General features: G+C 42.4%; 2 protein-coding genes and 2 pseudogenes across 6 annotated transcripts in view; 1 reads left to right on the top strand and 3 right to left on the bottom strand.

Moving 5' to 3' along the window:
- LOC148028087 (U-box domain-containing protein 35-like) overlaps window positions 1–26,750 on the top strand; it is a 115,529-nt gene that overhangs the window by 51,376 nt on the left and 37,403 nt on the right. For all 5 annotated transcript variants that reach the window (XM_087689773.1, XM_087689775.1, XM_087689774.1 and 2 more), the window contains 2 exons: window positions 15,519–15,947; window positions 16,096–16,869. In XM_087689773.1, the coding sequence (XP_087545899.1) occupies window positions 15,519–15,947; window positions 16,096–16,869 (1,203 nt within the window). The remainder of the gene's footprint in view (window positions 1–15,518; window positions 15,948–16,095; window positions 16,870–26,750) is intronic.
- On the bottom strand, window positions 5,143–5,706 carry LOC148028091 (uncharacterized). The gene has a single exon (XM_087689025.1). It carries the CDS (start codon window positions 5,704–5,706, stop codon window positions 5,143–5,145), a length of 564 nt encoding a protein of 187 aa, XP_087545151.1.
- On the bottom strand, window positions 5,848–6,777 carry LOC148028090 (uncharacterized; annotated as a pseudogene).
- On the bottom strand, window positions 20,368–20,859 carry LOC148028089 (uncharacterized; annotated as a pseudogene).

Genomic DNA, 26,750 nt, shown 5'->3' with positions numbered 1-26,750 from the left:
TGGTTACTTCAGTGGCTTATGCAGTTACAAGCTTGAAGAATCTATTGGGTTTTATGCTCTTGACTTATACTTTATACATCTTGGAGACTCCAATGTCATTCACATGATCTTTTGAGCTTTGCTTGCTCATTTGGCATTCGACTCTTGCTTTAGTGGAAGCTACTTGGCTTTATGTATTGAGCCACAGTGGCAGTTGGATGTACTACAAAGCATTTGGCTTATGCAGTTGAGCTTGAGCTTATAATATGTACAAGCTGAAAAGTATCCCTGGATGCCCCAAGCTTGCTTATAAGGCTAGATTGGTAGCTAAGGGTTTCAAGCAGGAATGTGGTGTTGACTTTGATGAAGTGTTTTCTTTTGTGGTCAAAATGACAACCCTACACTTGGTGCTAACATGCTCAGCTAGATCTAGATCTCTATTGGATGGATGTAAAGACAACTTTTTTAGATGGGAACTTGCATGATGAGATCTATATATAGTAACCTAAGGGCTTTGAAGAAAAAGGCAGGGAACACTTGGTGTGCAAGTTGAGTGTAACGTGCCTAGGTCGCGATACATTTTAGTAGTCCACTGATCTAAAAGATGTTGCTTGACACTCCCACGGAATGCCACAAGGTTTGTCGGTTAGCGACTCTCGAGTCTACTCCACAATGAAACGTATCGGCCAATCCTGTTAGGATCGGCCTGAGTCTTCTTGGGTTTCTAACTGTCAAGTCATTCTACAGCCTTCTAGCGTGGGATCTACTTTGCACAGAGCATCTAAACCGAGGTGGTGGACTCATATCGCACTTGGTTCAAAGAGAATGGGAAATGAGAGGGATGCATCGCTCGACCTCCCTATCCGTAGGGTAAACTCCCATTCCGGTCTCCTAAAACGATATGGGCCAGGGTTCTACCCTACATTATCTAAGGTCAATACATTATTGCGATTTGAATGTTGAGAAGCCTCCCAGTTTTCTGGGACCACCTTATTGTAGGACGGATCCATCGGGGGTTCCGCCCACCCGCTTCCCTTGATAGCTTTAGTTTCCTACTTATCTAAGGGCACATTAGTGGTAACACATACAAGTAGCTTCCTTAATTAACCCGTTAGTCACATGTTCCTTTATGTAATTTTATTCACTAACACGAAAACAGATCAGACAAATTCCTTGAAAGTAAACTTTATATTAAAATTTCAACTAAAATACAAATCTAGTCCATGGGACGATTTCCGCAATCCGTAAGGATGCTTATTATTTTCCTCCAGGTTTCCGCCCTTCCATTAGTAGCAGGGCCTTGAGATTCCTTCTCGAGTCACGTTGACCATTTGAGTAGGATCCGGAGGCAAGATATTTACAGCCGGAGCCCCCCTAGCACCCAAGCATCCTCTTACGAACAGGCGTTTCTATGGAGAGACCTCTCACGACGGGTTTAGTTCACATTCTCAACGTGGTTATAAAAAAAGAACCCCTTGGATAGGGTTGACCGCTAGCTGGGGATGCTCAACACGCCTTTATTTCTTTGTTAGATGACTCCTTTTTCAAACAGGTGCTTCTAAGTACAAACACAAGCAGAAGTGCACAATATGTACTAGACAAATTCTTTGTTCTCTCTGTTGAAGAAAATTCAGATTTGATGCGATAGCATCTAGTCTCGGTTTTATCCTCGGCTTTATCCCCATTATTGTCCGAGATTTCCAGAGATAACCTAATTTAATTTTCTCATTCTTTTGAATGAAGGAGTTTCCTTGCAACGTTGATTGTAATTTGGGACATTGGCTTCCCTACAACGAAACCCTACATATTCATTTGAACTAGGGTTTGCCGCGTAATTCATATAGTTACTTAAGGACTTTGAATTTCTTTCAACTTCAAGCAAGATGGGCCTTGAGAAGAATCTTTCAACTCTTTAGGGTTTGAAATTTTTTTAACTTCCTAGGAATCTTACGCATTCTATTACAAGTTCAATCTATGTTTTGTGAGATGTAATAGGATTTTCTATTATTTCAACCAAGAAAACGGATGCAGATGCATAAAATCTATCTGGCTTAATTGCAGTTTAATGCGTATTCTTGAAACTTTGTGGTTGTGGTGGGAGTTTCAGCGTTTGGAGAGATTTTTCGCTTGGGGGTTATCATCCGCAAGTGGATTCGAGAGATAAAGGAGGAGGAATGGATTTGAGATAGGAGAGCGTAAGAGAAGATGGCTTAGTCGAAGATCGAGATAGGGGGAATTGAGCTAACTCTCTCCCTTGTAGCCTCTCGGGGTACTCCTCTCTTTGTGTGTGTCTCTCTCTTTCTCTCAATCTCTTGGAGAGGTATCCTTCTACCTCCCTCTCTCCACCTCTCTCTCACAGCCTCTCTGAGTCTCTTTGTGCTTTTTTAATCGCTTCCCATGCCTCATATTTATAGCTAAACAAGAGAAGAAGGGTTGTGGCTAAGAAGAAGAGCTTTTTATGGAGGGGATCTTGGAAAAATCAGCAATTTGATGCTCAAATCACAATTTTGATAGTTCCGTTGGCTTTGAAGGGGAAGGGGGGGGATAAAACCCCAAGATGCTTGGTTAGAAACCTTTCAGATCACTCCTTTTTCTCGTTGTTCGAAGTGCTGTTTACTGTCTGTAAACTGCAATTGCGACACGCGCGATTTTGCCAATAATTCTTTTTTTAAATTGAATCTCCAAAACAAGCTGAAAAAACCACTTGTTTTTTTAAAAAAACATGATATCTTGTTTTAGAAATCTCCATAGCTTTTTAGGATATTTATAATGAGTAATATCTAAAATATCTAAAATATACTAGTTTTGTCCAAAATCTAATATTTTTGGACTATTCATACTATACATATTAACATTACTGATTAATATGGTTCATAACTCTCGTTCACATTGTAACTTCCGTGAAGGGTGGATATAGTTTTTGTCAATCTGGAAAAAATATCGGATTACGACTCTTGATTTAAAAAAAATATATTTTTAATTAAATAAAAATTTGTTAGTTATTAATGTTAGTTAGTTAGTCTTTAGTTAGTAACCTTACTAACTTATTAATTGACTAACTAACTTTCGAACTAACCAACTAATTTTTAATTACGTGGAAGTATTACATTGAGAAAGAGCCCTTATGGCTTTAAGCAGGCACCTAGGAAATGGCACCACAAGTTTGATGCTTTTATGCATTCACAGGGATATAGCCATATTATTATGGATCTGTGTTTATACACGAAGAAGGCTTGTGATGGCAGTCTTATGATTTTGGTGCTCTATGTGGACAGTATACTTATTGCTAGGAGAGCTGATGATGAGTTGGATGCCTTGAAAACTCAGCTTAAGAAGAGCTTTGAGATAAAGAACATAGGATGGGCCTTGCATATTCTTGGAATGCGCATCACACGCAATCGCTCTAAGGGGCTCCTTTATTTATCACAGAAGGAGTATATCTAGAAAGTCCTTGAGTTGTTTTATATGCATGATAGTAAGTCTATTGGCTGTCCTATACATTCTCATGGAATCTTAGTCCGGCTGATTATCTGCAGTTTGATAAGTAGAAGGCCGAGATAGCCAAGATCCTTTATGCATCCATTGTGGGTAGTTTGATGTATGTCATTATAGCCACTTGTCCTCATATAGCATTTGCAGTGGAAGTTGTGGTAGACTATATGGCTACACTTGGTAGATGACATTGGGATGCTGTCAAGGTTATCATGTGGTTATAGTTGTCAAGTACGAAAGGTACGATACGGTACTGTACGATAAAATACTGTACTAATTGGTACCTTGTGATTTTATAAGGTACGGTACGATATTAGTACGAAAAAAAAAGATGATTTTTAAAATAACAAAAACCATAAATCATTAAATGATACATCATATAATACATGTTTAAAGTGGAAATAGCCATTTCATTATAGAATAAGATGAATACATGAGGGTGACCATCGCGGTCGCATGGGCTACGCAAAACATGCGATACAACTATAGTCTAGTATATTTGATACAAAAAAAAAGAGAGACCTATGTGACATTTCATATGAATGATGAATCTATGATGAATCATGAGGCATCACTATCATTATTATCATCATCATCATCATCATCAGAACCATCTGAGTGCTCATCAAGAGAGTCTGAAGATGACTCCTCGGCATCCGATGATGAGACAGACTCATACTCATCCTCACTGATGAGGTTACCATCATCATCAAATGATGGCTCCCTAGATGGCGGCCGTGTAGGCAAGGGGGGATGTCATCATGAGGCACAGGATGTGAGCTACTAGAGCCCCGCTTTACATATGTCTGCAAGCCACTCGAATCACCCCTCGATGACGGAGGGCGTCGAATGACCATGCCCCTGCTACCACCTACTCGAACTTCTCACCCATGAGCACGTTGACTGCGAGTGTCACGAGTATCTGCTGCTATAAGTTCTCTATAGAGCTCTGCAAAATCCATCTCCTCCTCGTCCACCTCCTTATGTACACTCGGAAGAGTGTCGCCCGTCAACTTGAATGTATCAACATTCACCTACACAATCATCAATGTAGTGATGCACGTAAGATTGATCATGATTCATTGTAAATACTAAATGCTAAAGTCTAATTGTAAAGTATAAAGTTTAAACTTCAAAGTTCAAAGTTTAAAAGTTAAAACAATAAATTTTAAATGTTATGGTTAAGTGTTTAAACTTTACCTGCTTCGGACTACCCATGCTCATCCTAGTCCTCATCATGCATAAGTTAGTGCGGCAATAGACTAGCTGCTCTAACTGTCATGTGCTAAGCCGATTGCAAATCTTTGTGTGAATGAGAGAACAGGCACTCCAGTTTCTCTCACATGCACCCGAAGAGCAATCCTGGGCAAGGATCCTCATGGCCAAGGGCTGAAAGGTCTCCAATGCGTATCCAAAGTTTTGCCACCAAAATAAAGGCTTCACAAGTGACTCTCTCCTCCAACAAGTGGGAGAAGCAAAAGCCACATGCCCTCTTTGATCTGCATAGCATCCTAGCTCCTCTAGCACTGCATTGTGGTCATCAATAGGGACCACACGAGTCAAATAAGCAAGCTGGTCTGAACGGAACTCTCTATCATCTATGACTGCCGCTAACTTGTAGGTTGGATGTACCAATGCGGTAAAACCATGGATGGGCTTATGCATCCACGCCTATATTCTCTTTGCTATCTCTAAAACGTGTGTACGCTGTGTCTTTGTGATCACTGTACAAGCACGTGCCTCCGCCAATGCCGCTCTAAAGAAGTGAACGAGAAGTCCCATGGTGGACCCCTCACAATCACTCATACGTAACATCCTATAAAGGGGAGTCACGACAATGACAATGGCACAGACTTTTTGCCAAAACTGCTCATTAAGGCACAAGCGCTGCATGGCTTTGGTCTCCTCTGTCTCATGCTCATTCCACTCATTCCATAGAGTGGACACCACTGTCTGGCGCAAGGCTGACCGCACCTCATAAATGCACTCCAACAATAACCACATGTAAGCAAAGCGAGTTAAAGAAGGTTTCTTTAACTCAAGTGTGCTATGGTCACGATACATTGCAAGCACCTTTACCTTTACCGTGAAGAATGCGACAATTGATGTAGCTTCGCGGACCACCCTCTTCACCCACTTGAGCTTCCCAATGTCCTCCATGAGCAAGTCCAAACAATGACTTGCACATGGAGTCCACACAATGGTAGGGAACTCGGCCTCAAGCAAACGGCCCATGCGCCGATAATTTGATGCATTGTCGGTGACAACTTGCACTACATTTGAGGGGCCCACCTACAACCACAATTTACAAATTACAAGTTATGTATAAATCAAATTTCAATTATGAATCATGAATGATGATATTATGATTTATCATTATGAAAGAAAGTGAAACAAATTTAAAACGCAAATTGCAATGTATACCTCAATGATAGCTTGTCGAATGTGGCGATAGATGAATGCGGCCGTCGTTTTTCTCCCCCTCTTGCCGGTATCTACGGCCAGCAAAAAGTAAGTGCCGAGTGGACATGAGACGAGTATGTTGATGATGCCCCGTTTCTTACGATGACTCCATCCGTTGGTGAGAATGGAGCAACCATATTTTATCCATGCGGCCCGAATAGGATCAAGGGATCTATCAATCCTTTTCTTCTCTTCATCAATCTTTCTCGTCCTCATGTCGTTGTATGTGACACCGGTCCATCCTTCACATGGATCCACATTGGCAATGGCTTTTACCATCTTCTTCCATTGCTCTTGCTTTAGGACATTGAATGCAATATTGCACTCAATCACCGTGCGTGCAATTTCAATGTCCGCAAGTTGTTACCTTTCTCTAAGAAAGACAACCAATCCACGCACATGACCGAGTACTTGAGAGAGAGATGATTGTCTCTCCAGCACCGCATGAGCCTCCACTCTTTGTCTTTTACCGGAGCGGGATGCGGATGTGGAGCCCCCACCACCAATGGTAGAGGCTTGTCTCGTATGGGTTGAAGATATGCCCACATTGGATGCTTCCTCGTTAGTAGGCATAGGAGTTGGTGCCTATAAGCCACTTCCTCCTCCTCTTGTGGATCCCCCTCTCATCTTGGCAAGAATCTCCTCCACAATGTTTAGAGGGATCTCCTTGCACAGAGCAACTTGCCCCTTCGTCTTGGAAAGATGTTGAAGAAGGCGAGTTACACCACTTGTATAGCGCTTCCCGCAATACTTCCATGTCCAATGGTGGGAGTTGGACTTCTTTGTGTCCCTCTCCACATGGATCGCATGCAAATTGAAGGCCTCGTGCTTCTCACGAGTCATGGTGCCGATGACAAATAAAGAGGCCTGAGAGAGAGAGAGAGAGAGAGAGAGAGAGAGAGAGAGAGAGAGAGAGAGAGAGAGAGAGAGAGAGAGAGAGAGAGAGAGAGAGAGAGAGAGAGAGAGAGAGAGAGAGAGAGAGAGAGAGAGAGAGAGAGAGGCGCCCAGTTCCAGACTAGCCCCTTCACCTTTGTCGTAGTCCCGCCTCAGCTCAGAGAGAAGTATGGCTGGCCTGGATATGGCTTTTATTGACCAAACGGTGGCCGCCCTTGGTCCAGATTCTGATACAGAGGAACCGGAGGATATGGTTCCTTGCACAGAGGAGATGCCTTCTGCTCTTGACTTTCAGTCTGCGGGCAAGCGCTCCAAGCATACGCCCGAAGAGACAATCGGTCATCAGGATCGTTCTTATGCTCAGGTGGCCTCTGGTTCTGTGGATTTGCAAGAGATTGACTGGGAGCATTTGCTGGAGTTTACCAATACGTTGCTTGGCGACTATGTCCAGCATAATCATGAAGCTTTTTCTGACGCGGGAACTGAAGAGGTTCTGGAGGCAACGGTGGATCCGAAAACTGTCCTGCGCTCTTTTTCCATGTTTTATGATCGTGCAGTTATACTCTTCTTCACTGGCAGGCTCCCAATGCTTTCCCATATTCTCCAGTGGCTGCACCATTTACTACAAGGGGAGTGTGTTGAGGAGATTTTTGTTGGGCCTCGAGGCTTCTATGAGGTGCTGCTGAAATTTGAGAAGCATCGGGCTGAGCTCGTGTCCAAACTACCATTGTTCTTTGATCGCCGTTTGGTCCATGTTGTGCCATGGCGCCCTATGGCAGACTTTCAGCGCCTGCTTCAATGTGAATGCCCATTGTGGGTTGAGGCCCGGCTGTCTATTGGCCATTGTTAAAGGATGCCATGGCCGTTGTGGCAACGGTGTTGGTTCCCCCAAGCCTAAGGGCAATGAATAGAAACCGTTTGTGTATGTTATGGGACACTGCTAGGAAGAGCCCTGCGTGGCTGCGCCTCAATTGCTCTAGCATGCACCCTTTGCATTTTCGCTTGAAATGGGACAACTTTGCAGGACACTGCTTTTCGCGTGGTAAATTGGGGCACTTTATGGCCGAATGCCCAGAGAGGCAACCGTCTTCAGATAATGTGCATGTTGTGCTGCCCATGGATGACATGGTGCTTGATGCTCCGTCACAGGAGGAAACCCAGCCATCCAGTGTCTTGGATAAAGGTAAACAACAGGTTTTGGGTTTGGATTCCTGTAGCAATGACTGGATAGAGGCACGTTCCAAAAAAGGTAAAAAGTTGGATGCTGGCCTGCTGGATTCTGGGCCTACTGTGCCACAGGATTCCATGCGCATGTATATGCGCAGGAAAGAAATGTTCTCTTCACAGCATGCTGCACGTACTATGGTTCCTTCTGCTCCCCGTAATCAGTCTACAAGGAAAGTATATACAGACGGTCGCAAGGGCCCGCCTGCTAAGTTAGCATTTGATTCTAGAGGCAATGTGATTACACCCTGGGATCGTCGTTATCCCCGTTCCATCCCCAAGACAGTGGATATCCCATCTACCTCTAAAGCTGGCCGGCAGAATTCTTTTGCAGTGTTAGCTGATTTTCTGGATGACGGTGTCCTTGACATTCTAGCAGACAAAGTTAAATTGAGGCAAGCGGTGCCTCGTTCTTGATTTTCTTTTTATAGATATATGAAGATAGCCACATGGAATGTGCGAGGCATTTGTTCTCGCTATAAGCAACATGCCATGTGGACTGTTTTGCATGAGAATCAGTGGGATGTCTTGTGTGCAATGGAGCACAAGAGTCACAGTGAAGCATGAAAAGTTATGGATTGCCATAGGTTTCGCTTGTTTTATGCAGGGACACATGCTGTGCATTATTCTGGTGTGCTTATGATTGTCCATGAGAAATATCAGCCTGTTCTTATTAAAAATGATGTACAGGGCCGCTTTGTGGTAATTGAAATTTTATTTGAAGGAGAGATCTTATGGTTGCTGGGCCTCTATGCTCCGAATGACCCTTTATCTCACCGGGATCTTTGGAAGACTTTGCAGAGCTCCATGTCACTTGGCAGAAGGGGTTTCTTGATGGGGGATTTCAATATGTGTGTTGACTCTTCACAGTCCACTTCAGGGCATTCGGTGATGGATGCGTCGGAAAGTCGGGCGTGGAATGCCTTTGCTCTTGCGGCACTTAAACAAGATCTATGATCTTGGTTACAACCTTCATCTCCAAGGTTTACTTTCCATTCTGCACAGTATGCATCCACATGGTCGCGGTTAGACCGAATGTACATCATGCATGATGATGATTTTCATCTTGAGATGTTGGAAATGAAAGTGTTGCAGCAATATGCCTTGTCGGACCATTTCCCTCTCCAGCTTGAGATACTGGCACAACCCATTGCACCTTTTATGCAGTTGTTGGATAGACTCCCTTTACGTTTCAACTCGTCTTATTTGAAGCATTCAATCTTTCAGGGCTATATGTAGCAATTGATTGAGAGATTTTTATTGGACTTTGCCTCTGAGGGCATAGTTTCTTTTGAACGATTGCTCTCTAATGTGCAACGGGTTGCTTGCCAGTATGGGATCCATCATGCCTCTCTTTGTCGGCGGCGTTGATATGCAGCGGAGGACTTATTGGCTTTGGTTCATTCGCTACTGGTGGACACCCCAGATGATGAATTTCTGCTGTCTGGCTAATCTTATTAAAGAATTTCAGTTGAAATCCTATGAGTAGGCCAAATTGCACAATTTGATTGACAATTTGCAAGATAGTGCTTGTCAGACTCATAAGTTCTTTCGCGCCTTGCATGCTTCTCCTGCTCGAGAAAATATGACTAGACTCCAGGATTTAGAAGGTCGCATGGTCATTGATCCGCACACCATTGTTAATATGTGCAGGAATTATTTTCTGGATCTTCTTGGTTCTTCTCCGTCGCCTTCTGACCAGGTTACGCATGCACGTTCAGTCTTCTATGATCTGGTCCGCCATCAGGTTCCACTTGATATGCAAGCTACTTTGGAGGCAGATATTTGTCAGGAGGAGGTTATGGATGTTTTGTTACACCTGCCTAAGGATAAGAGCCCTGGCTAGGATGGTCTCACCAATGAATTCTTTGAGAGCTTGGCTACCCAACTGGTGAAGCCATTGGTGGCTATGTTTCAGCAGGTTTGGGAAACAGGGGTCATGCCTTCCTTATGGAAAGAAGGCCTTATCAAACTGCTTCCAAAGGTTCCTTTGCCGTCAATGTTGCAACAGTGGAGATCAATTTCTTTGATGGGCTCGATGTATAAAATCTTTTCCAAAGTGTCGGCGAATCGGCTCCACAAGCACCTTCCAGCTATTGTGCATCCTCTTCAATATGGTTTCATTAAGGGCCGCAATATTCTATATAATATCTTAAATGTGCAAATGGCCATTGACTATGCAAGGCACTCTAGTCAAGAAGTGGTATTGATTCAATTGGATCTGGAAAAGGCTTTTGACTCTTTAGACTGGTCTTTCATTGCAGAACTTATGTCTGCTATGGGTTTTGGTACTCGGATGTCCCGATTGATCTACACCATTAGTACTGCGGCTTCTTCACGCATTATGCTCAATGGTGGGGTTATAGAGCCATTTGTCCTTGCATGCTCGGTGAGACAGGGTTGCCCTTTGAGTCCTCTCTTCTTTGCCTTGGCAACCCACCCGATTCTTTCAATGTTATCTTCAATGGCAGCTTCTGCTCAGTTGGCCGGATTGTCTCTTCCTTTGGGACAGCACTTCATTAGTCAATCTTTGGCTGATGATAGCTTTATGATTTTGCGTGCAGACAAGGACAACATTCGCAAGGCACTAGATGTTTGGACGCTCTTTGGTCATGCTTCGGGTGTTCGCATCAATGCCTTCAAATCAACCATTCTCAGCTGCACGGAGTTTGATTTACAGTCATTGGGCTGGCAAGGTCAGGTTGTTCCCCGTGGCTCCATTGTCAGGCATCTTGGGTACCCGTTGGGTGTTGATGTTCGGCCAAAGCAACTACTGGAGTGGATTTCACAGAAACTGGCAGCTAAGTTTATGTATTGGAAGTCGCAAGCATGGCCCTTCCATGTCCGCCAACTTATGTCTACTATGGGCTTTGGTACTCGGATGTCCCACTTGATCCACACCATTAGTACTGCGGCTTCTTCGCGAGTTATGCTAAATGGTGGTGTCACCGAGCCATTTGTCCTTGCACGCTCTGTGAGACAAGGTTGCCCTTTGAGTCCTCTCTTCTTTGCCCTTGCGACTCATCCGGTTCTTTCCATGTTATCTTCCATGGCAGCTTCTACTCAGTTGGTTGGATTGTCCCTTCCTTTTGGACAACACTTCATTGCTCAATCTTTGGCTGATGATAGTTTTATGATTCTGCGTGCCGACAAGGACAATCTTCACAAAGCATTAGATGTTTGGACGCTCTTTGGTCATGCTTCTAGTCTTCATATCAATGCTTTCAAATCGGCCATTCTCAGTTGCACGGAGTCCGATTTACAGTCGTTGGACTGGCAGGGTCAGGTTGTTCCCTGTAGTTCCATTGTCAGGCATCTTGGGTACCCTTTGGGTGTTGATGTTCGGCCAAAACAACTTCTCGACTGGATTTCACAGAAACTGGCAGCTAAGTTTCTATATTGGAGGTCACAGGCTTGGCCCTTCCATGTTCGTCTCAAGGTGGCTCAGACCATTATGTTGCCGATGCTCACATATTTCTTGCCATTGCTGCCTTGGACTACTACTACTTTGAATGAGCTCACTCGGCACATTCGTTTCATGTAATGGAAGAAGGATTCCTTGCAGCCAGGCATTTCATGGATTTCTTAGTCGCATACATGTACTCCCAAACGCATGGGTGGTGGGGCTATTTTGGATGCTGAAACTCATTTGCTGGCACTTCGTTGGTCTCTTTTTCGTGCCATGTGCGTGGATCAGCACCCGTGGGTCCTTATAGCTCGTTATTTTCTTGAGGACCATGGGCTTCGGCATGGTAATACACAAATTCGGAGCTCCTAGTGGCATGTTTTTAATGCAGACTTGCGGTTTTCTACTCCTTCCTCATTCCTGCTTGTTCATTTGGTCTGCTCCTGGAAGTTGGTTCTCCTGAAGGCGCGTTGGCATCCAGCGGAGAACCGCTTACATGCTAACTCTTTTCAACTGGAATTGTTGGCAGTTTCGTGACTACTTTCTTGGGAAGGCAAACATGAGCTCAGACCAAAATTTAACCAGATGGCACATTTGGGCTTGACTTCAGTTTGCAGATGCCACCCTTGCCAGTCGCAACGTCTTCATATCCTTTCGAATAGCCAGGAGGCTTTTCGGAATCCCCCGTGGATACCGTGATTTATGGGAACAGCTTTTGTCGGTGCTTCAGAGTAGGCAACCCTTTCCTGCCCTTGCTTTGGATTGTCCTTGGCAGGTCTGGGACCTTGCGGGTCGGTTGAATTTGGGAAAGGCCTCAGCTAACCAGGTCTATCATCTTCTGATTAAAGATCATCAATGGTTGGCTACTAAAGCTAATACTGTATGGGGATTGCAGAAATCTTAGTCATGGTGGAAGACAACTATGATGGGGGGCTGGTTGAACAAGACACCTTTCAAATGCAAGGTCTTTCTTTGGAGGGTGATGATTTGTGGCCTTCCGCTTGCTTCAACCCTTTCCAAGCGTCGAATCTCTAACGGCCACTGCTTCTTTTGCACCACTACTGTTGAATCGGTTCGTCATCGATTTATTTCGTGTCCTCTCGCTAAGAATATCTAGTCGCTCTTGTCAGCGGTTTGGCGCGCAGTGGTTGGCTTCTCGCTAAGCCCTTTGGATTGGGTTTTTGTACGACCAAAATACCCCGCACCGGCACAGCCGCATATGAAGATCATGTTTCATTTTCTTAGATACTGGGGATGCTGGCACAATTGGACCACTCGGAATGCCTTTCTTTTTGATTCCGCCTCTAATGTCCCGGCACATATTGTGAGGCTTAAAGGTCTCTTGCATTGGCAGATAGATCTCATTTTGCACTCGGGCCTACTCCCTCGGGAGGACTTACTTCCCTGGCATATGGCAATTTCCTTCACGGCTTTGTCATGACTTTTGTAACTCTTTTGTAGTTTAGTACTGGAGCCTTTTCACATGAAGGCTTAGTGTCATCATGTATCTTGTAATCAAGTAAACTTGTACTTTTTTCGTAATTAATACAATTACCTTTTACGAAAAAAAAAAGAGAGAGATAGCTGCATTTTCCACATAGGTTTTGTCCACGGGCATCGATGCATGGCTTTTTTTTAAGGGATAATGCATGTGCAATGTCCCGACAATATGGTATGTAGTATGCATCTACTTTTTGTGCTAAATTGCAATATTCGTGCCCTTTATTGGAGCATTCAGTCACTATGCAACACGTTGGGATACCTCGGATGATTTGATTGCATGCTTTGAATGGCTGAAATGTAGAGTCCAAGCTCTTCAAGAGGAGAAATATGGTAAATTTAAATTACTTGCTCGTTTGGATGCTTTGCATGATAACAACTGTTATCACTTCTTTACTCGTCTACATTAGAAATATGCCATTGAGAATATTGTGTGATTGATGAACGAGGAGGGTAAGATGATTGTGGAGCCGACATTTATTATTTGGATGTGCCTTGAATACTACAGATCTTTGTTGGGTCCATAGGAAGTTCTTTTCGATGCTGTTCATTTTACGGTCGATACATTTGTGACCTGGTTCACAATCGAGTTAAGCTTGAATGGATGGACTTGATGATAGCGGATATTACTAAGGAAGAAGTGGAGGAAGTGGTATCCCATTTACCATCCAGAAAAAGTCTGGATTGGGATGGCGTCCCCATTGAGCTATTTTTTGTCAATGTGGAGCAGCTTAAAGACCTATTGACACGCCTTTGCCAGCATGTGTGGAGATCCGGATCGAGTCCTGGGGATTGGAAGATTGCAATTATTGGTGTTCTGCCCAAGGTTCCTTCCGCATGTACTTTGAAACAATGGAGACCCATTTCGGTTATGGGTTCCTTGTATAAAATATTTTCCAAAGCCATTGTCAAAAGATTGTAGAAAGTGCTCTCACAGTTGATTCACTCTCTTTGTTGGATAGGATGGGTGATAATGGGGAGATTGTTGGTATCCACCTTACCTCTCTTTCCCATTCTACAGTACTACTACTATTGCAATGGCCAAGAATGCCTTCATGGATAAGACTCATTTTAACGGGTCGAATTTCACCACTTGGTTAAACTTAATGCAAGAAGTGCTTAAACCTTAGGGTTTTTGGGACCTTGTCCTTGGTCTAGAGCCTTTGCTAAACCCTCAATTAGCTCATGCTGAGCTTATCCATCAATGGAGAGCTCCCAATGCCACAACCAATATTGAGTTAATACAAGGATTACTTCTGGAGTCCCATTCTCAGTTACAACATTTTTCCCTCACATCCGAATGTTGGAGTCATCTCATTGAACACTATGCAATGCGAGTTCACACTCGGCATATCAATCTCGATTTTGGGCTTTAGGAGTTTTCCATTAAGGAAGGGGATGATCTAAAAGTGAAGTTGTTCAAATATCGGTGATTGCTTATTGAGTTGCCTCTATTGGCTCCCCAAAGTTATATGAGGATCAACTTATGTTCTTTTTGAATAAGCTGCACGCAAAATATTTCCATTTCATTCAGCTAATTATCTCATTCCCCGATTGCTTGACCTTCTATGAGTTCGAGTGCCAATTTTTGTGTTACTCAAGGCTCCACAATCAAGTCCACAAGAAGTCTTCCACATACTGTTATTCAACTAACTCTATCCCTTGGTCTCTTATTCTCTCTTTTCGATGATGTTCATTTTACGGTCGATACATTTGTGACCTGGTTCACAATCAGGTTAAGCTTGAATGGGTGGACTTGATGAAAGCGGATATTACTAAAGAAGAAGTGGAGGAAGTGGTATCCCATTTACCATCCAGAAAAAGCCCAGATTGGGATGATGTCCCCATTGAGCTATTTTCTGTCAATGTGGAGTAGCTTAAAGACCTCTTGACTCGCCTTTGCCAGCATTTGTGGAGATCCGGATCGAGTCCTGAGGATTGGAAGATTGCAATTATTTGGTTTTCTGCCCAAGGTTCCTTCCCCATGTACTTTGAAACTATGGAGACCCATTCTAGTTATGGGTTCCTGTATAAAATATTTTCCTAAGCCATTGCCAAAAGATTGTAGAAAGTGTTCTCACAGTTGATTCACTCTCTTTGTTGGATAGGATGGGGGATAATGGGGAGATTGTTGGTATCCACCCTACCTCCCTTTCCCATTATTGGAAACTCATTCTTAACTAACCAGCCTTATGTTTAGAAGTGAAAAAAGAAAACTATTGTTACCAATCACATATAGGGGCCACTGATTGTACTCAAATGACTTTGCTCTGTATTCCACATGTTTTGAGGCAGGCAATGTTAGGCTGTAAGACTAATGTTCCATCATATTTTCCTATTGTCTTTTGAGTAACGCTTGAAATGTATCTCCCTTGAAAGAATATGCTGTTTTACATCAGTTTCTGTTTTTAAGCATGCTGAGTTGGTTGAAGCTTCAAAAGTAAAGCTTGTTGCGACAATGTTGAATTGTTATATTGGCATAGTGGTAAAAAGTCTCAAGGAAACTTTTGCTTGGAAGGAAATAATTCATTTTCCAGTATGTGCATTGTTTTTATCCCAGGTAAGAGAACTGGATGCCTTTGTAAAGGAGGAGACTAGAAAGCGAGAACAGGCTATCATAGTAGCACAGCTAGCAAAACTGGAAGCAGTAGAAGAAGCAAGAAAGTTTGATCAGGCTTTGGTGGCCTTAAAGTCTGCAAGATTGGCAGCAGAAGAGGAAGCTGAGCGTCGTATAAAAGCTGAAGAGCGAGCTTATCGGGAAGCATTAAATAGACAAAAAGCGATGGCATCTGTCCTGCAAGCTCAGACAAGATATAGAGAGTATGATTTTGAGGAGCTGAAGGCTGCCACGAATGGCTTTTCTGAAGACAATCAAATAGGGGAAGGTGGTTATGGTACGGTTTATAGAGGCAAATTACATCATACAACAGTCGCCATCAAAGTTCTTAGGCAAGGTGGAGTTCAAGGTCTAGATGAGTTCCAAAGAGAGGTAAGGAAAAATCTAACAGCACCGTCTTCATATACAACTGTTTGGGTTTTAAAACTGAATACCATGACCTGGTGGGTCGCTATTTATGTCATTATATTATATTTTTCAGTGAGAATGGTCGTGTTTCTGTGCTTTTCTGTTTTTGCAGGTTGAACTTCTTGGTCGCCTGCATCACCCTCACATGGTTCTTCTTGTAGGAGCTTGCCCTGAGCAAGGCTGCTTAGTGTATGAGTACTTGGCGAATGGGAGTTTAGAAGATCGTTTACTTTGTAGAGGCAAGAGCTTGCCATTGCCTTGGCAGGTACGATTCCGAATTGCAGCTGAAGTTGCAACTGCGCTGCTTTTTCTCCACACTTCAAGGCCTGATCCAATTGTTCATCGAGATCTAAAACCTGCAAACGTTCTGTTAGACCAGAATTTTGTAAGTAAAATTGGAGATGTGGGTTTGGCTCGATTGGCTCTTGGCACAGTCTCATACAGTGTTACTGAGTACAGGGAGACAGTTCCTGTGGGTACAATGGCTTATATTGACCCTGAATATCAACGGACAGGAGTGTTTTGCCCAAGGTCTGATGTTTATGCATTAGGACTAGTTATATTGCAACTGTTGACAGGGAGAGGTCCAATTGGACTGACAGCAATGGTCAGCATTGCTATTGAAGAGAATGCATTCACTGAGATACTCGATCCAACTGCTGGAGAATGGCCTATTAATGAAGCTTTAGATCTTGCTCATCTAGGCCTTCAATGTGCAGAGCTAAGGCGGAAAGATCGTCCAGACCTTGAAACATTTGTACTTCCAAAACTGGAGAAGCTCAGGGATTTCCATGATGAGCATACTGCTAGAAAAATGTGGAGCAAGCAAGTGCTTTCCGACTATGGACGAGCTGTTCCTAGCTTTTTCCTGTGCCCCATTTATAAGGTACTTGCTAGCTATAACATCTAAATGGAACAGCTATCCACATGGTTTATGTGGAAGTTGATAATACTATTTTGTAAGCTGGATTAAATTTCAAAAAATTTTTGTTGTACATAATTTTGCACTGCCTGAATGACCGATGAGAAGCTGCATTCACGTAATGCTGGTATGAACATTCCAAACATTCTTCAGTGAAATCAACATGGTCTCCTTACCTGGCTAAATTACACAGTTTAAGTCTTCAAGTTTGCATGTAGCTTTTTAGGTTTGTAGGTCAACAGTTTCCCTTCACACTGAAGTTTTTCCATGAAGTAAAAATGCATATTTAAAGTTGCCAAGGTGGATGGCAAAACCTGTACTGTGGATATTAGTTTTTTTTTTGGATGGTTGTTTAAGTAGGATGCAATTCTCCATCATTCATAAGTGCAATTTATTGCTCTTTAATCATTCCTGTAATATCCCATTGAAATGCATTGCCATGTGACAACATGCAAGGCATTCCAACTTACTGGTCAATGACTTTGATGGGGTTCTGTGGTGTGCCCAAGGTTGTCCATGTCTGATGGATGGGACCTTTAGTTTGATCTGTCCTGTCCAGTTAGTCCAATCCTGTCTGATCTACTCTGATGGCATCTAGTCACAGTTGGTGCTTGTGAATAAAAAGTGGCAATTGAACTAAATCTTTGGGCCCCCGCCCCACCCGTGCCCTCCACAGACTAGATTCTACAAACAATAATTCAATAGATGCACGGTCATCCCACCAGACTGCAACTAACCCATGCTATAGAGTCACACTAGACAAGGCCATTGCGCTTTGCCAAGCACGATGGCCTCGTCCACTTGGTCCACGGCTGAGGTCCCCATATGCACGAGACTCCCCTCTCAACACATTAATAGTGGCCCTGGACCACATCATAGCCAAGATCATGTGTTGAAACTTGACCTTGAGGTTTAGAGAGGATCTATTGCATAGTCACAAGTGATGGGGGACGGGGATGGTAAAAAATAGGGGATGCAGGACGGGGGACCGGGATGGCATTTAAAAACTCAATATATATTTAAAGATTAACAAATTTTTTGCCTTAACTTTGAAATTCAGAATGTGTATCATCAAAGTAAGATACAACGGCGCAACTTCAACAACTGTAGCCAAGCTTGGAACCAGCTTCTTGCAATATGCAAATAATTATTTTCAAGAACTACTAGACTAGGCTATGGTACTCGAAAGCCACCCAAAAGAACATCAGCTCTCAAAGGGCCTTGAAACAATCTCAATAGACAAGGCCCTGGCTGTTCGAGGGGCTTGAAACAGTCTCAGTAGACAAGGCTACAACACTCAAATGGTTTTGAAATAATCTCAATAGACAAGGCCTTGCCAGCCTCAAAAGGAACCGTTATCGTCCCCATCAGCCATTCCCATCACCGTCCCCATCTTCGTCATGAGATTAGTCTGAGTGGTTTTCCCGTCAAATAGTTTTAAAACAGTCTCAATAGACAAGTCATTGCCCTTGAAAAGGACCATGGAAGGGGCTGTTGAAGAAGAGCAAGATGATGAGGAAGAGGATAAGGATTATGAAGATGATGACAAAAGTGAGAAGGGGGAAGAAGATGTTGTGTCCGTCACAAATGCCATCCTGGATCCGTCACAAACAAGCATCCCATCACATTTTTTGTCCCCGTTCCATCACTTTGTGACAGATGTTAAAGTGACGTCACTTTTGTAAGTGACATGTCCCATCACGGGTCCGTTATGGGGATAGTGTCCCAATGTCCCAACGGTCTGTCCCGCCTGTTACTTGTGATTATGATCTATTGTATCTAGATATCTCGTACTGCTAGATTTTAGACTTGGGGATCTTTAGATATTTAGATATTTGAATATTAGCCTTATATTGGGATGTGTTTTTTCCACTTTCATGATGAGATGACATTAGGTACAGATGCACTTTGATTTCGTCTCATAGGCCACATTGGCCTTTTGTAGATGCTAATATTATCTTTCTTTCTTTCTTCTTTCTATAACGAGGGTATCATCATGTAGAGTCAAGACACCAACTATGAATGGTTAATGGACTAGCTATTATTGGTGTTTTTTGAGGTACTTTGTGGGGCACCATTTGTGGAGAAATGCGTTAACAAAAAGAAGCTTCCCTACTTTAGACCTATAGGTATACTCATTGAAGGTTGACCGAGAGAATCCTGAGATAAGTGGAGAGTGGGATCAAGAGCCGTGGCCAAGGGCCACGTCTCATTGGTGCAATGTTGTTCCACCAATTGATGAGCGTACTTTGAATGAGCAATCTCCATCCCTAAAAATACAACACAAAAATACGACCTTTGGAATGAGCAACCTCCATCCCCAAAAAGTAAGACAATTGACCTCATCTATCCTGTGGAATGAGCAACCTCCATCTAGGTCATAAGGGATAATATGGTATATGTGAGTCCTAGGAAACTCATTTATCCTCTGGAACTAGTATGCTTTAGTCCATAAAGAGATTGCTGCAAACAAAAGATCTCATCTTTCCGGTCAGTAGAAGAATACCCAAGTGCCAGCAACCTCCATTCCCAAAAAGTAAGACAATTGACCTCATATATCCTCTGGAATGAGCAACCTCCATCTAGGTCATAAGGGGTAATATGGTATATGTGAGTCCTAGGGAACTCATTTATCCTCTGGAACCAAGACTGCAATGCATGCTTTAGTCCATAAAGAGATTGCTGCAAACGAAAGATCCCATCTTTCTGGTGAGCAGAAGAATACCCAAGTGGTTGCCCCATGTAGATTTCCTTCTTCGGATAACCACTCAAAAGGCACATTTAACATCCATCTAATTGATTGGCCAACCATGATGAGTGGCTAATGGAACCAATAGATGGAAAGATGTCAACCGTGCAGTAGGAACAAAGGTCTTTTCGAAGTCAATACCATGCTTTTGTCGAAACCCTTACACTACAAGGCGAGCCTTGTACTTGTGTAAAGTCCTATTAACTTTTAGCTCAGTCCTAAAAATCCACTTGGTCCCGATGACTTTCTTGTTGTTGAGAAACCAAATCATTCAGTACATTTTTTCCTCCATTCCTAGTTTGGTTTCCATTACAGTCCCAAAACGAATTTTTGGGTGCCTTTCGAGAGAGTCGGGGTGCCACCTGAGAGACTTCTATAAGCAACACTATAGATAGTCTATGCCTATCTATACGGCATTCCGGTTGTGAGACTCCTGTGAGGTATGTCCTCTTGAATAAGGGAAAGCTTGTAGATGATGATATCATTGATGACATAAGCATCATTGACATCGGTGATGACATTAGCAATGTTGATGTAAGTTATTGATGCAAGCCTCTTCTAGAACTTTCCAAAGAATTATCTAGAAGCTTTTTAGAATCATCTAGTACTTTCTTGAATCTTATAGAATTTTCTAGAATGTTTTGGAATCTTCTAGAAACTTCATGCAACCAAGGGCCGTCCTTGCTTGAGCGTTCGTTACATTACCTCCCCTTCTAGCACCAAGTCCCACGAGGGGCGGTGATGTGCTTTTGAATAGACCTTGGCTTGGTTGGGTGTTGAAGATGAAATTCGTGAACCTTAACATGAGCTCTTCGAAGATGTGAAGTTGGTTTCCATGTTCGTCCACTTGCATCGTAGGCCTTCCAATAGACAAGATATTGTACTTTACCTCTTGAAATTCTCGAATCCGGGATTTTGTCTACTTCATATTCTTGATGATTTTCAATTATGATTAGAGGCGATGGCTTCGGTATTCTTCCAAGGATATTGGATGTATGATATGGCTCCAAGACTGAAACATGGAATATCGGATGGATTTTCATGGATGGGGGAATTTGGAGACGATAGGTGACTAGATTTACTCGGCCAAGAATCTTGAAGGGCCCAAGTCGTTGATAATCGAGTTTCTAGGAGGGGCGAGAAGAATGTAGATCACGTGAAAGAAACCAAACTTGATCTCCAATTTTGTATGATGGGTGTTGCATGCGCACCTTATTTGCATCTCTCTTACATTTCTCTTGAGCTTGTTTGATTTGTGCTTGCAACTCTTTACGAATATCAAAGAGGTGTTGAGCTAAGTCCGAAGTAGTTGGATTCTTCTCCTATGATCTTACATGATTGTCTATGCTTGGGTGTTGACAATGATTAGCAAAGAATGGTATGAATTAAGTGGAGGCATGGGAGGAATTATTATATGCAAATTCAGAAAGGGGTAATAGATCCACCCAATTGTCTTGATGATAGTTGATTGTGCATCTAAGGTATTGCTCCAAGTCTTGATTCACTCTTTTTGTTTGTTTATCACTTCGTGGGTAATTGATTGAAGAAAAATTCACTTGTACTCCTAGAAGTTGAAAGAGGCTTCTCCAAAACCTAGATATAAATTGGGAGATTGTGATCACATACAATATCATCAAGTAACCCGTGGTGCCAATATACCTGTTCTAGGAAGAGTCTTGCTGTCCCTTCCCCATTGATAGTCTTGGTTGTTGGGATAAAGTGTGCCATTTTTGTGAATTGATCAACCACTACCAAGATGGAATCATACCCTTTGGAAGAAGATAGTTCGACAATGAAGTCCATGGATAAAGATGACCATGGCTTATTTGGAATAGGCAATGGTTGAAGAAGGCCATGAGGTTGATGACGAGGGACTTTAGCTCAATTGCACGTGTTGCAAGAACGCATAAAATCCTTGACTAGTTTCCACATTTGCGGCCACCAAAAATCCCTTGAAACTATCTTGATTGTCTTGTTAACCCCAAAATGCCCTATTGAGGGGAGATTATGTCTCTTTTTGAGTATATCCACTTGCAAAGGACTGGGAGGAATATAGAGAAGTCCTTTATAATAGAGCAGCCTATCAATGTCCTAGAAATGCCTTTGAGTTTGTTCTTGGCCTTCATGTAATTGCCTCCTTATGTCCTTTGCGAATGAGTCTTTTGTAGTTTTCTTCTTTACCTTTGATAAGAATCCAAAGTCTTTTGGGGCTTTGCTGAATACTACCCTTAACTTTAGCTGCTCAGGTTTCAAGATTATTGAATTCTATTGGTCATGGGTGTCATCGCGTTCTTTTGGTGCCAGCTAGGATCTTTCAGATAAAGCATTTGGCTTCCCTTGTTGGCCACCTATAGGTAATGACGAAGTCAAATCTAGATAGGAAACCACTCCATCTTACTTGGTGACAATTCAAGACACGAGGAGTCATACAATATTCGAGATTCTTGTGATCCGTATAGATAGTGACCGTATGAGAGGAGCTTTCAAGTGGGTGTTGCCAGGTCTCCAAGGAGTCCATAATAGCTAGAAGTTCTTTATCAAATAAATTTCATAGTTGATTTTTGTAGTAGGGAATTTTTTGGAGTGAAAAGCTATTGGATGAACTTGATTGTCATCATCCATCTGGGATAGAACAGATCCAAGTGCAAAATCTGAGACATCAGTCTCCATAATAAAGGGCTTCAAGGACCTCCATGGATAAAAATGGGTGTTGAGGTGAAGGCTCGTTTTGATCTTTGAAAAGCTTGTTTAGCCTTTTGATCCCATACAAACTTGTCCTTTCAAGTTAGGTTGGTTAGAGGGGCATCAATACTAGAGTAATTCTTAATAAAGATTCGATAAAAATTTACAAATCTCAAAAAACATTGAACATCTCACATAAATGGAGGAGTCTCTCATTCTAGAATAGTTTGTACCTTCTTAGAGTCCATGGAAATTTCCTTCAAAGTTCTCAGCAATGATGTACTGTAAAAACTTAGCTTTAGTTTGATGGGAAAAATACTTTTCGAGCTTTGCATACAAGCCTACTTCATGCAATTTATTTAAGATTATTTTGATTTGATTCTCATGCTCCTCTTGGTTATTGGAAAAGATCAAGAGGTTATCCAAGTAGATCACAATAAAGTCGTCCAAGTATTCTCAAAGGATATCATTCATCATGTGTTGCAAATGTACTAGAGCATTCATAAGGCCAAATGACATGACAACATATTCAAAATGCCCATAGTTTGTGTGAAAAGATGTCTTCCATTCAACTAGAATTGAGGAGGTTAAGGGGAAGCTTCTAGATGATGACGTAAGCATCAACATAAGCAATGTTGATGTAAGCATTGATGCAAGCCACTTCAAGAGCTTTCCAAGAATTATCTCGAATATTCTTAGAATTGTCTAGTACTTTCTTGAATCTTCTACAATCTTCTAGCATCTTCTAGAAACTTCATAGAACCAGGGGCCATACCAGCTTGTATACGAACCAAGGGCTATCCTTGCTTGAGTGTCCGTTACATTGCTTGAGCGTCTGTTATTGAGAAACCAGGTCTTTAATTTCTTCACTTCAGTTAGGGTTTTGCACTGACAACTCCAAAAAGGGTTGGTGTTCACATTTGGGTCATTTTTTTGGTGGGTGTCCACTCAATGGTGCGTCACCCTAGACAGCTTATGCCTATAAACAGGTTGTTACTTGATTCATTCTTCATGTCACTTCATTCATTTTTCACTACAACCACTGCAGTCATTCTTCACGCCTCTTCTCACTATCCTCACACCCCTTCCGGCGGACATTGTGGTTTATGGTTCATGGGTGCCTAGTCCATCTTCACCCTTTTGCTATTAGGTGCCAGCCTCCACCATCTCTTGGGTTGTATTTTGGTGGCTATTATCCACTCCCTTCAGGCTTTATCAGATTTGCATTTGGCTGCTTGGAAACCTCTTTCATATCTAGCGTCACCTTCCCTAGCTAGAAATTAGTATCTTCTTGCTTGGCATCACCACACATCTAGCGTTAGTTTCTATAGTCTTACGTACTTGTGTTTATGGGTTAATAGGCCTTCACAGGGTTGCGTTTACCCTCCACGTGGTGCCCTTTACCTTGTCCCCTCCATCTCATCAAGCGCTAGCTCACACATGCCTCCGGCATTTGCGTTTGCAGCCTTGGCTTCATCTCCTCGAGTTTGAGGACTGCACTTTATTCCCTCAATAGTTCGTGATTATCTTTTTCCTCACGGAGGGCATCAAAGGACAATCCTTCTCTCTTTCGACAGTTGTCCTTCATCTTTAGGTTACTTCGATAGCCCACTACGTGGAGGACCGTGTTTCTCTCCCTTCACTGTGCAGATTCCCTATAGGTGATGTTGCCTGATTCAGATAGAATAGTGCAGTCATCTTCTAAGATTCGGCTCCGCTGTATCAGCTTTTCTTCACGTAGCATGATTTAGTGCTTTATCATTTTGGTTCCCTATGTTTCTGAGTTTCTTTTCTCTCTCAGTGTTTTCCGTACACACACTGCATTTCTTTTTGCAAACCCTATTGTCTCTCTGTATGATTGCATATTTTGACATGGTATCAAAGTGCAGGAGCTTAGAGAGCTAAAGACCCTATTCATCGAAGAAGGCAAAGATAGCTTGCGGGTTTGGCATCATCTACTAATTTCCCCCTTCATTTTCATTGTATCACCGGGAGTCATAGATACCCTTCTCTTCCTCTCCCTCCCACCCTCCCTTTTACAAGTTTATCCTTTGGTGCTGTGACTTCTCCATAGGTAGATGGACAGACCATCGTGTGCTCCTATTTCAGCATCATTGGACTCCCCACCGATACTTGTGGACACATACCTTTATCCGTGACCGCCGGAGTATATGCGTCTACTCTCAGACACTCTTTGTGCCACCTCTAGCTTTTGGGCCATAAAGTTTATTCTATAGGGGCTTTTGGATTTATATACTCAAGGCAATAAGACACATCCAATGTGCACCAAGTCCTATCGAGTAAAAGGAGAATTGTCACATACCACGGTGTCACAACGCGTAGGGTTGAAGGTCACCACAAGGGTTTGGCAAGAAAACTGGACAAGATAGATAGAGATGTGTCTTCAAGAGAAAGTAGATTATAGTGAATGTTTAAAGGTTCAAGAGGTACTTCATGGTCAATCACAAGGGTTTGAGAGAGAAGAATGTATGGGGTTTCAAAAGCTTAGACTTCGGAGATGGTAGAGATAAGGGAAGGTTTGAAGGTTTTAAGCCAAGTTCTTGAAGATGTCAATAGAGCTTCCAACTGCATGTTCTTAGCAAAGATCACAAGAGTATTATCTCATAAGTTCTAACTTAAATCAAGCTTGTTTTCTTGACTGTAAGAGCAATCACAAATTATAAAATCAAGTACAATATGCTGTCATGTATCATAAATAACTCTGCATCTCATCATTCATACATGATGCCATAGCATGAATCACCTTTGCATGATTACATTCAATGTAGACTGTTAGGGACAAAAGATTATGAGTCATTTACAAGGCTTGTAAGGCAAATAGACTTGCTTCAAGAGAGCTTTAAATTGAGTTCATGATAAGGATAAGTTACCATAGCCAAGAAATAAGAGAAAAAGCTTCTCTTAATTAAACTCAAAGCATCTATGAATGATCTACAAACATTGCCCTGCCATAGGGACGCATAATACTTGCATATTTTGACAAGATGTCTTCTGTAGAGTAAGAAATGAATTCAAAGAACATTGCTGTAGCTAATTTTCTAAATATGGCTAAAGATATCAGCCCCAAATCAGCCCAAATATCCTCCGGAATTCACCTCTAATGATAGCATAAACTTCCCCTAACTTGGTGACGGTGCATTTGGTAAGTCTACCACGGGGGTAAGAGACAACAGGATGAAGGAAGATTCAAGGAGAGGAGTAGACGGAAGAGAAGTGGTTCGAAGAAATAGAAGATGTATAAGAATACTTACAGAAAGAAATAGTAAATGTAGAAGAATACTAGCGGAGATGAAGCCTGTTAATTTATCTCTGCATTATGAGAAGATAAAACTCTTGTAGACAAAAACGTGTATAAAATAATACATTCCTCTGTACTGCTTAGATTACCAATTTGATGCTTCCATTGGCTCCAAAAGGGAGGTAAAATACCAGCACACCTGGCCAGAATTCTGCCAGATCACTCCCTTTTCATCTTCCACTTCAGAATACTGTTCACTGCCTGAAAACAGCGATTGCACGTTGCATGATTTCGCTTATATTTCTTTTTACATAAAATCTTGTCGAAATAGTTGAAAGCTACATGCTTTCTTTTATATGTTATCCTAATCTAGAAGTTGTCTACAGTTTTATGGATTTTTACAAGAGATAATATCTAAAATATCAAAAATTGACTAAAACTTGTCCAAAAATCTAATATTTTTGAACCATGGACACTAACACTAATGCCTAAAGTGGCATTGGCTCTCTAGATCTATAAGGAAGCCACACTCTAGAGTTATTCACACGATGTGTGCATAGCGGCACGACAATGGTCTCCTCCTGACTGCCGCAATGTGCTACATAGGTTGCTTCTACTTCTTCTAGGGTTTTAGGAATGCCACCTCGACAACCCATGGTTCTACAATTCGCTCCATTGAGAGACTGTGATTGTTGGATACCTTCCCCTTAGCAGTTTGCTCCTTCGAGAGTTGGTGGCTGTAGGACTCCTTTCATTGCTTTGGCTCCACAGTCCAGTCCATTGAGAGACACTGACTAATACCCACCCTTGGCTTAGCATGAGCCTAACCTTTTCCCACCCTCGACTATTCAGGTTTGAGAGGCCATCTCTAGGAGTTATTTAATACCTTTGACACCCTAGATACCTTCTTCAGCTCGTTCTGCAGTACTTTCTTCATCATCAGATGATTCCAAGTCTGCGATCCATGAGTTTTTAGATTCCCTTCTCTTGTAGAGAGGGATTCAGAGGGGGATGTACTCTCTTTGCCCTCGAAGGGGCCTCCCATTTCTTCGGCTTCACAGGTGGACCCCTCCATCTCCATACTTAAAGGGGGCATCTACTCATAATGAAGTTATTCACCCACCATTTACTCTTTGGGGATGATTGTCTTCGAGT

Source organism: Lygodium microphyllum, chromosome 12 (genome assembly GCF_053477565.2).
Source record: "Lygodium microphyllum isolate KBCC chromosome 12, Lygodium_microphyllum_v1.1.10, whole genome shotgun sequence".
Classification (NCBI taxonomy): Eukaryota; Viridiplantae; Streptophyta; class Polypodiopsida; order Schizaeales; family Lygodiaceae; genus Lygodium; species Lygodium microphyllum.
The sequence above is the reverse complement of the archived record's forward strand: the minus strand, read 5'-3'. Positions and strand labels throughout refer to the sequence as shown.

Coding starts and splice junctions, on each gene's coding strand:
- LOC148028091 (XM_087689025.1), bottom strand. CDS start 5,706: ATGGGCCGTTTGCTTGAGGCCGAGTTCCCTACCATTGTGTGGACTCCA.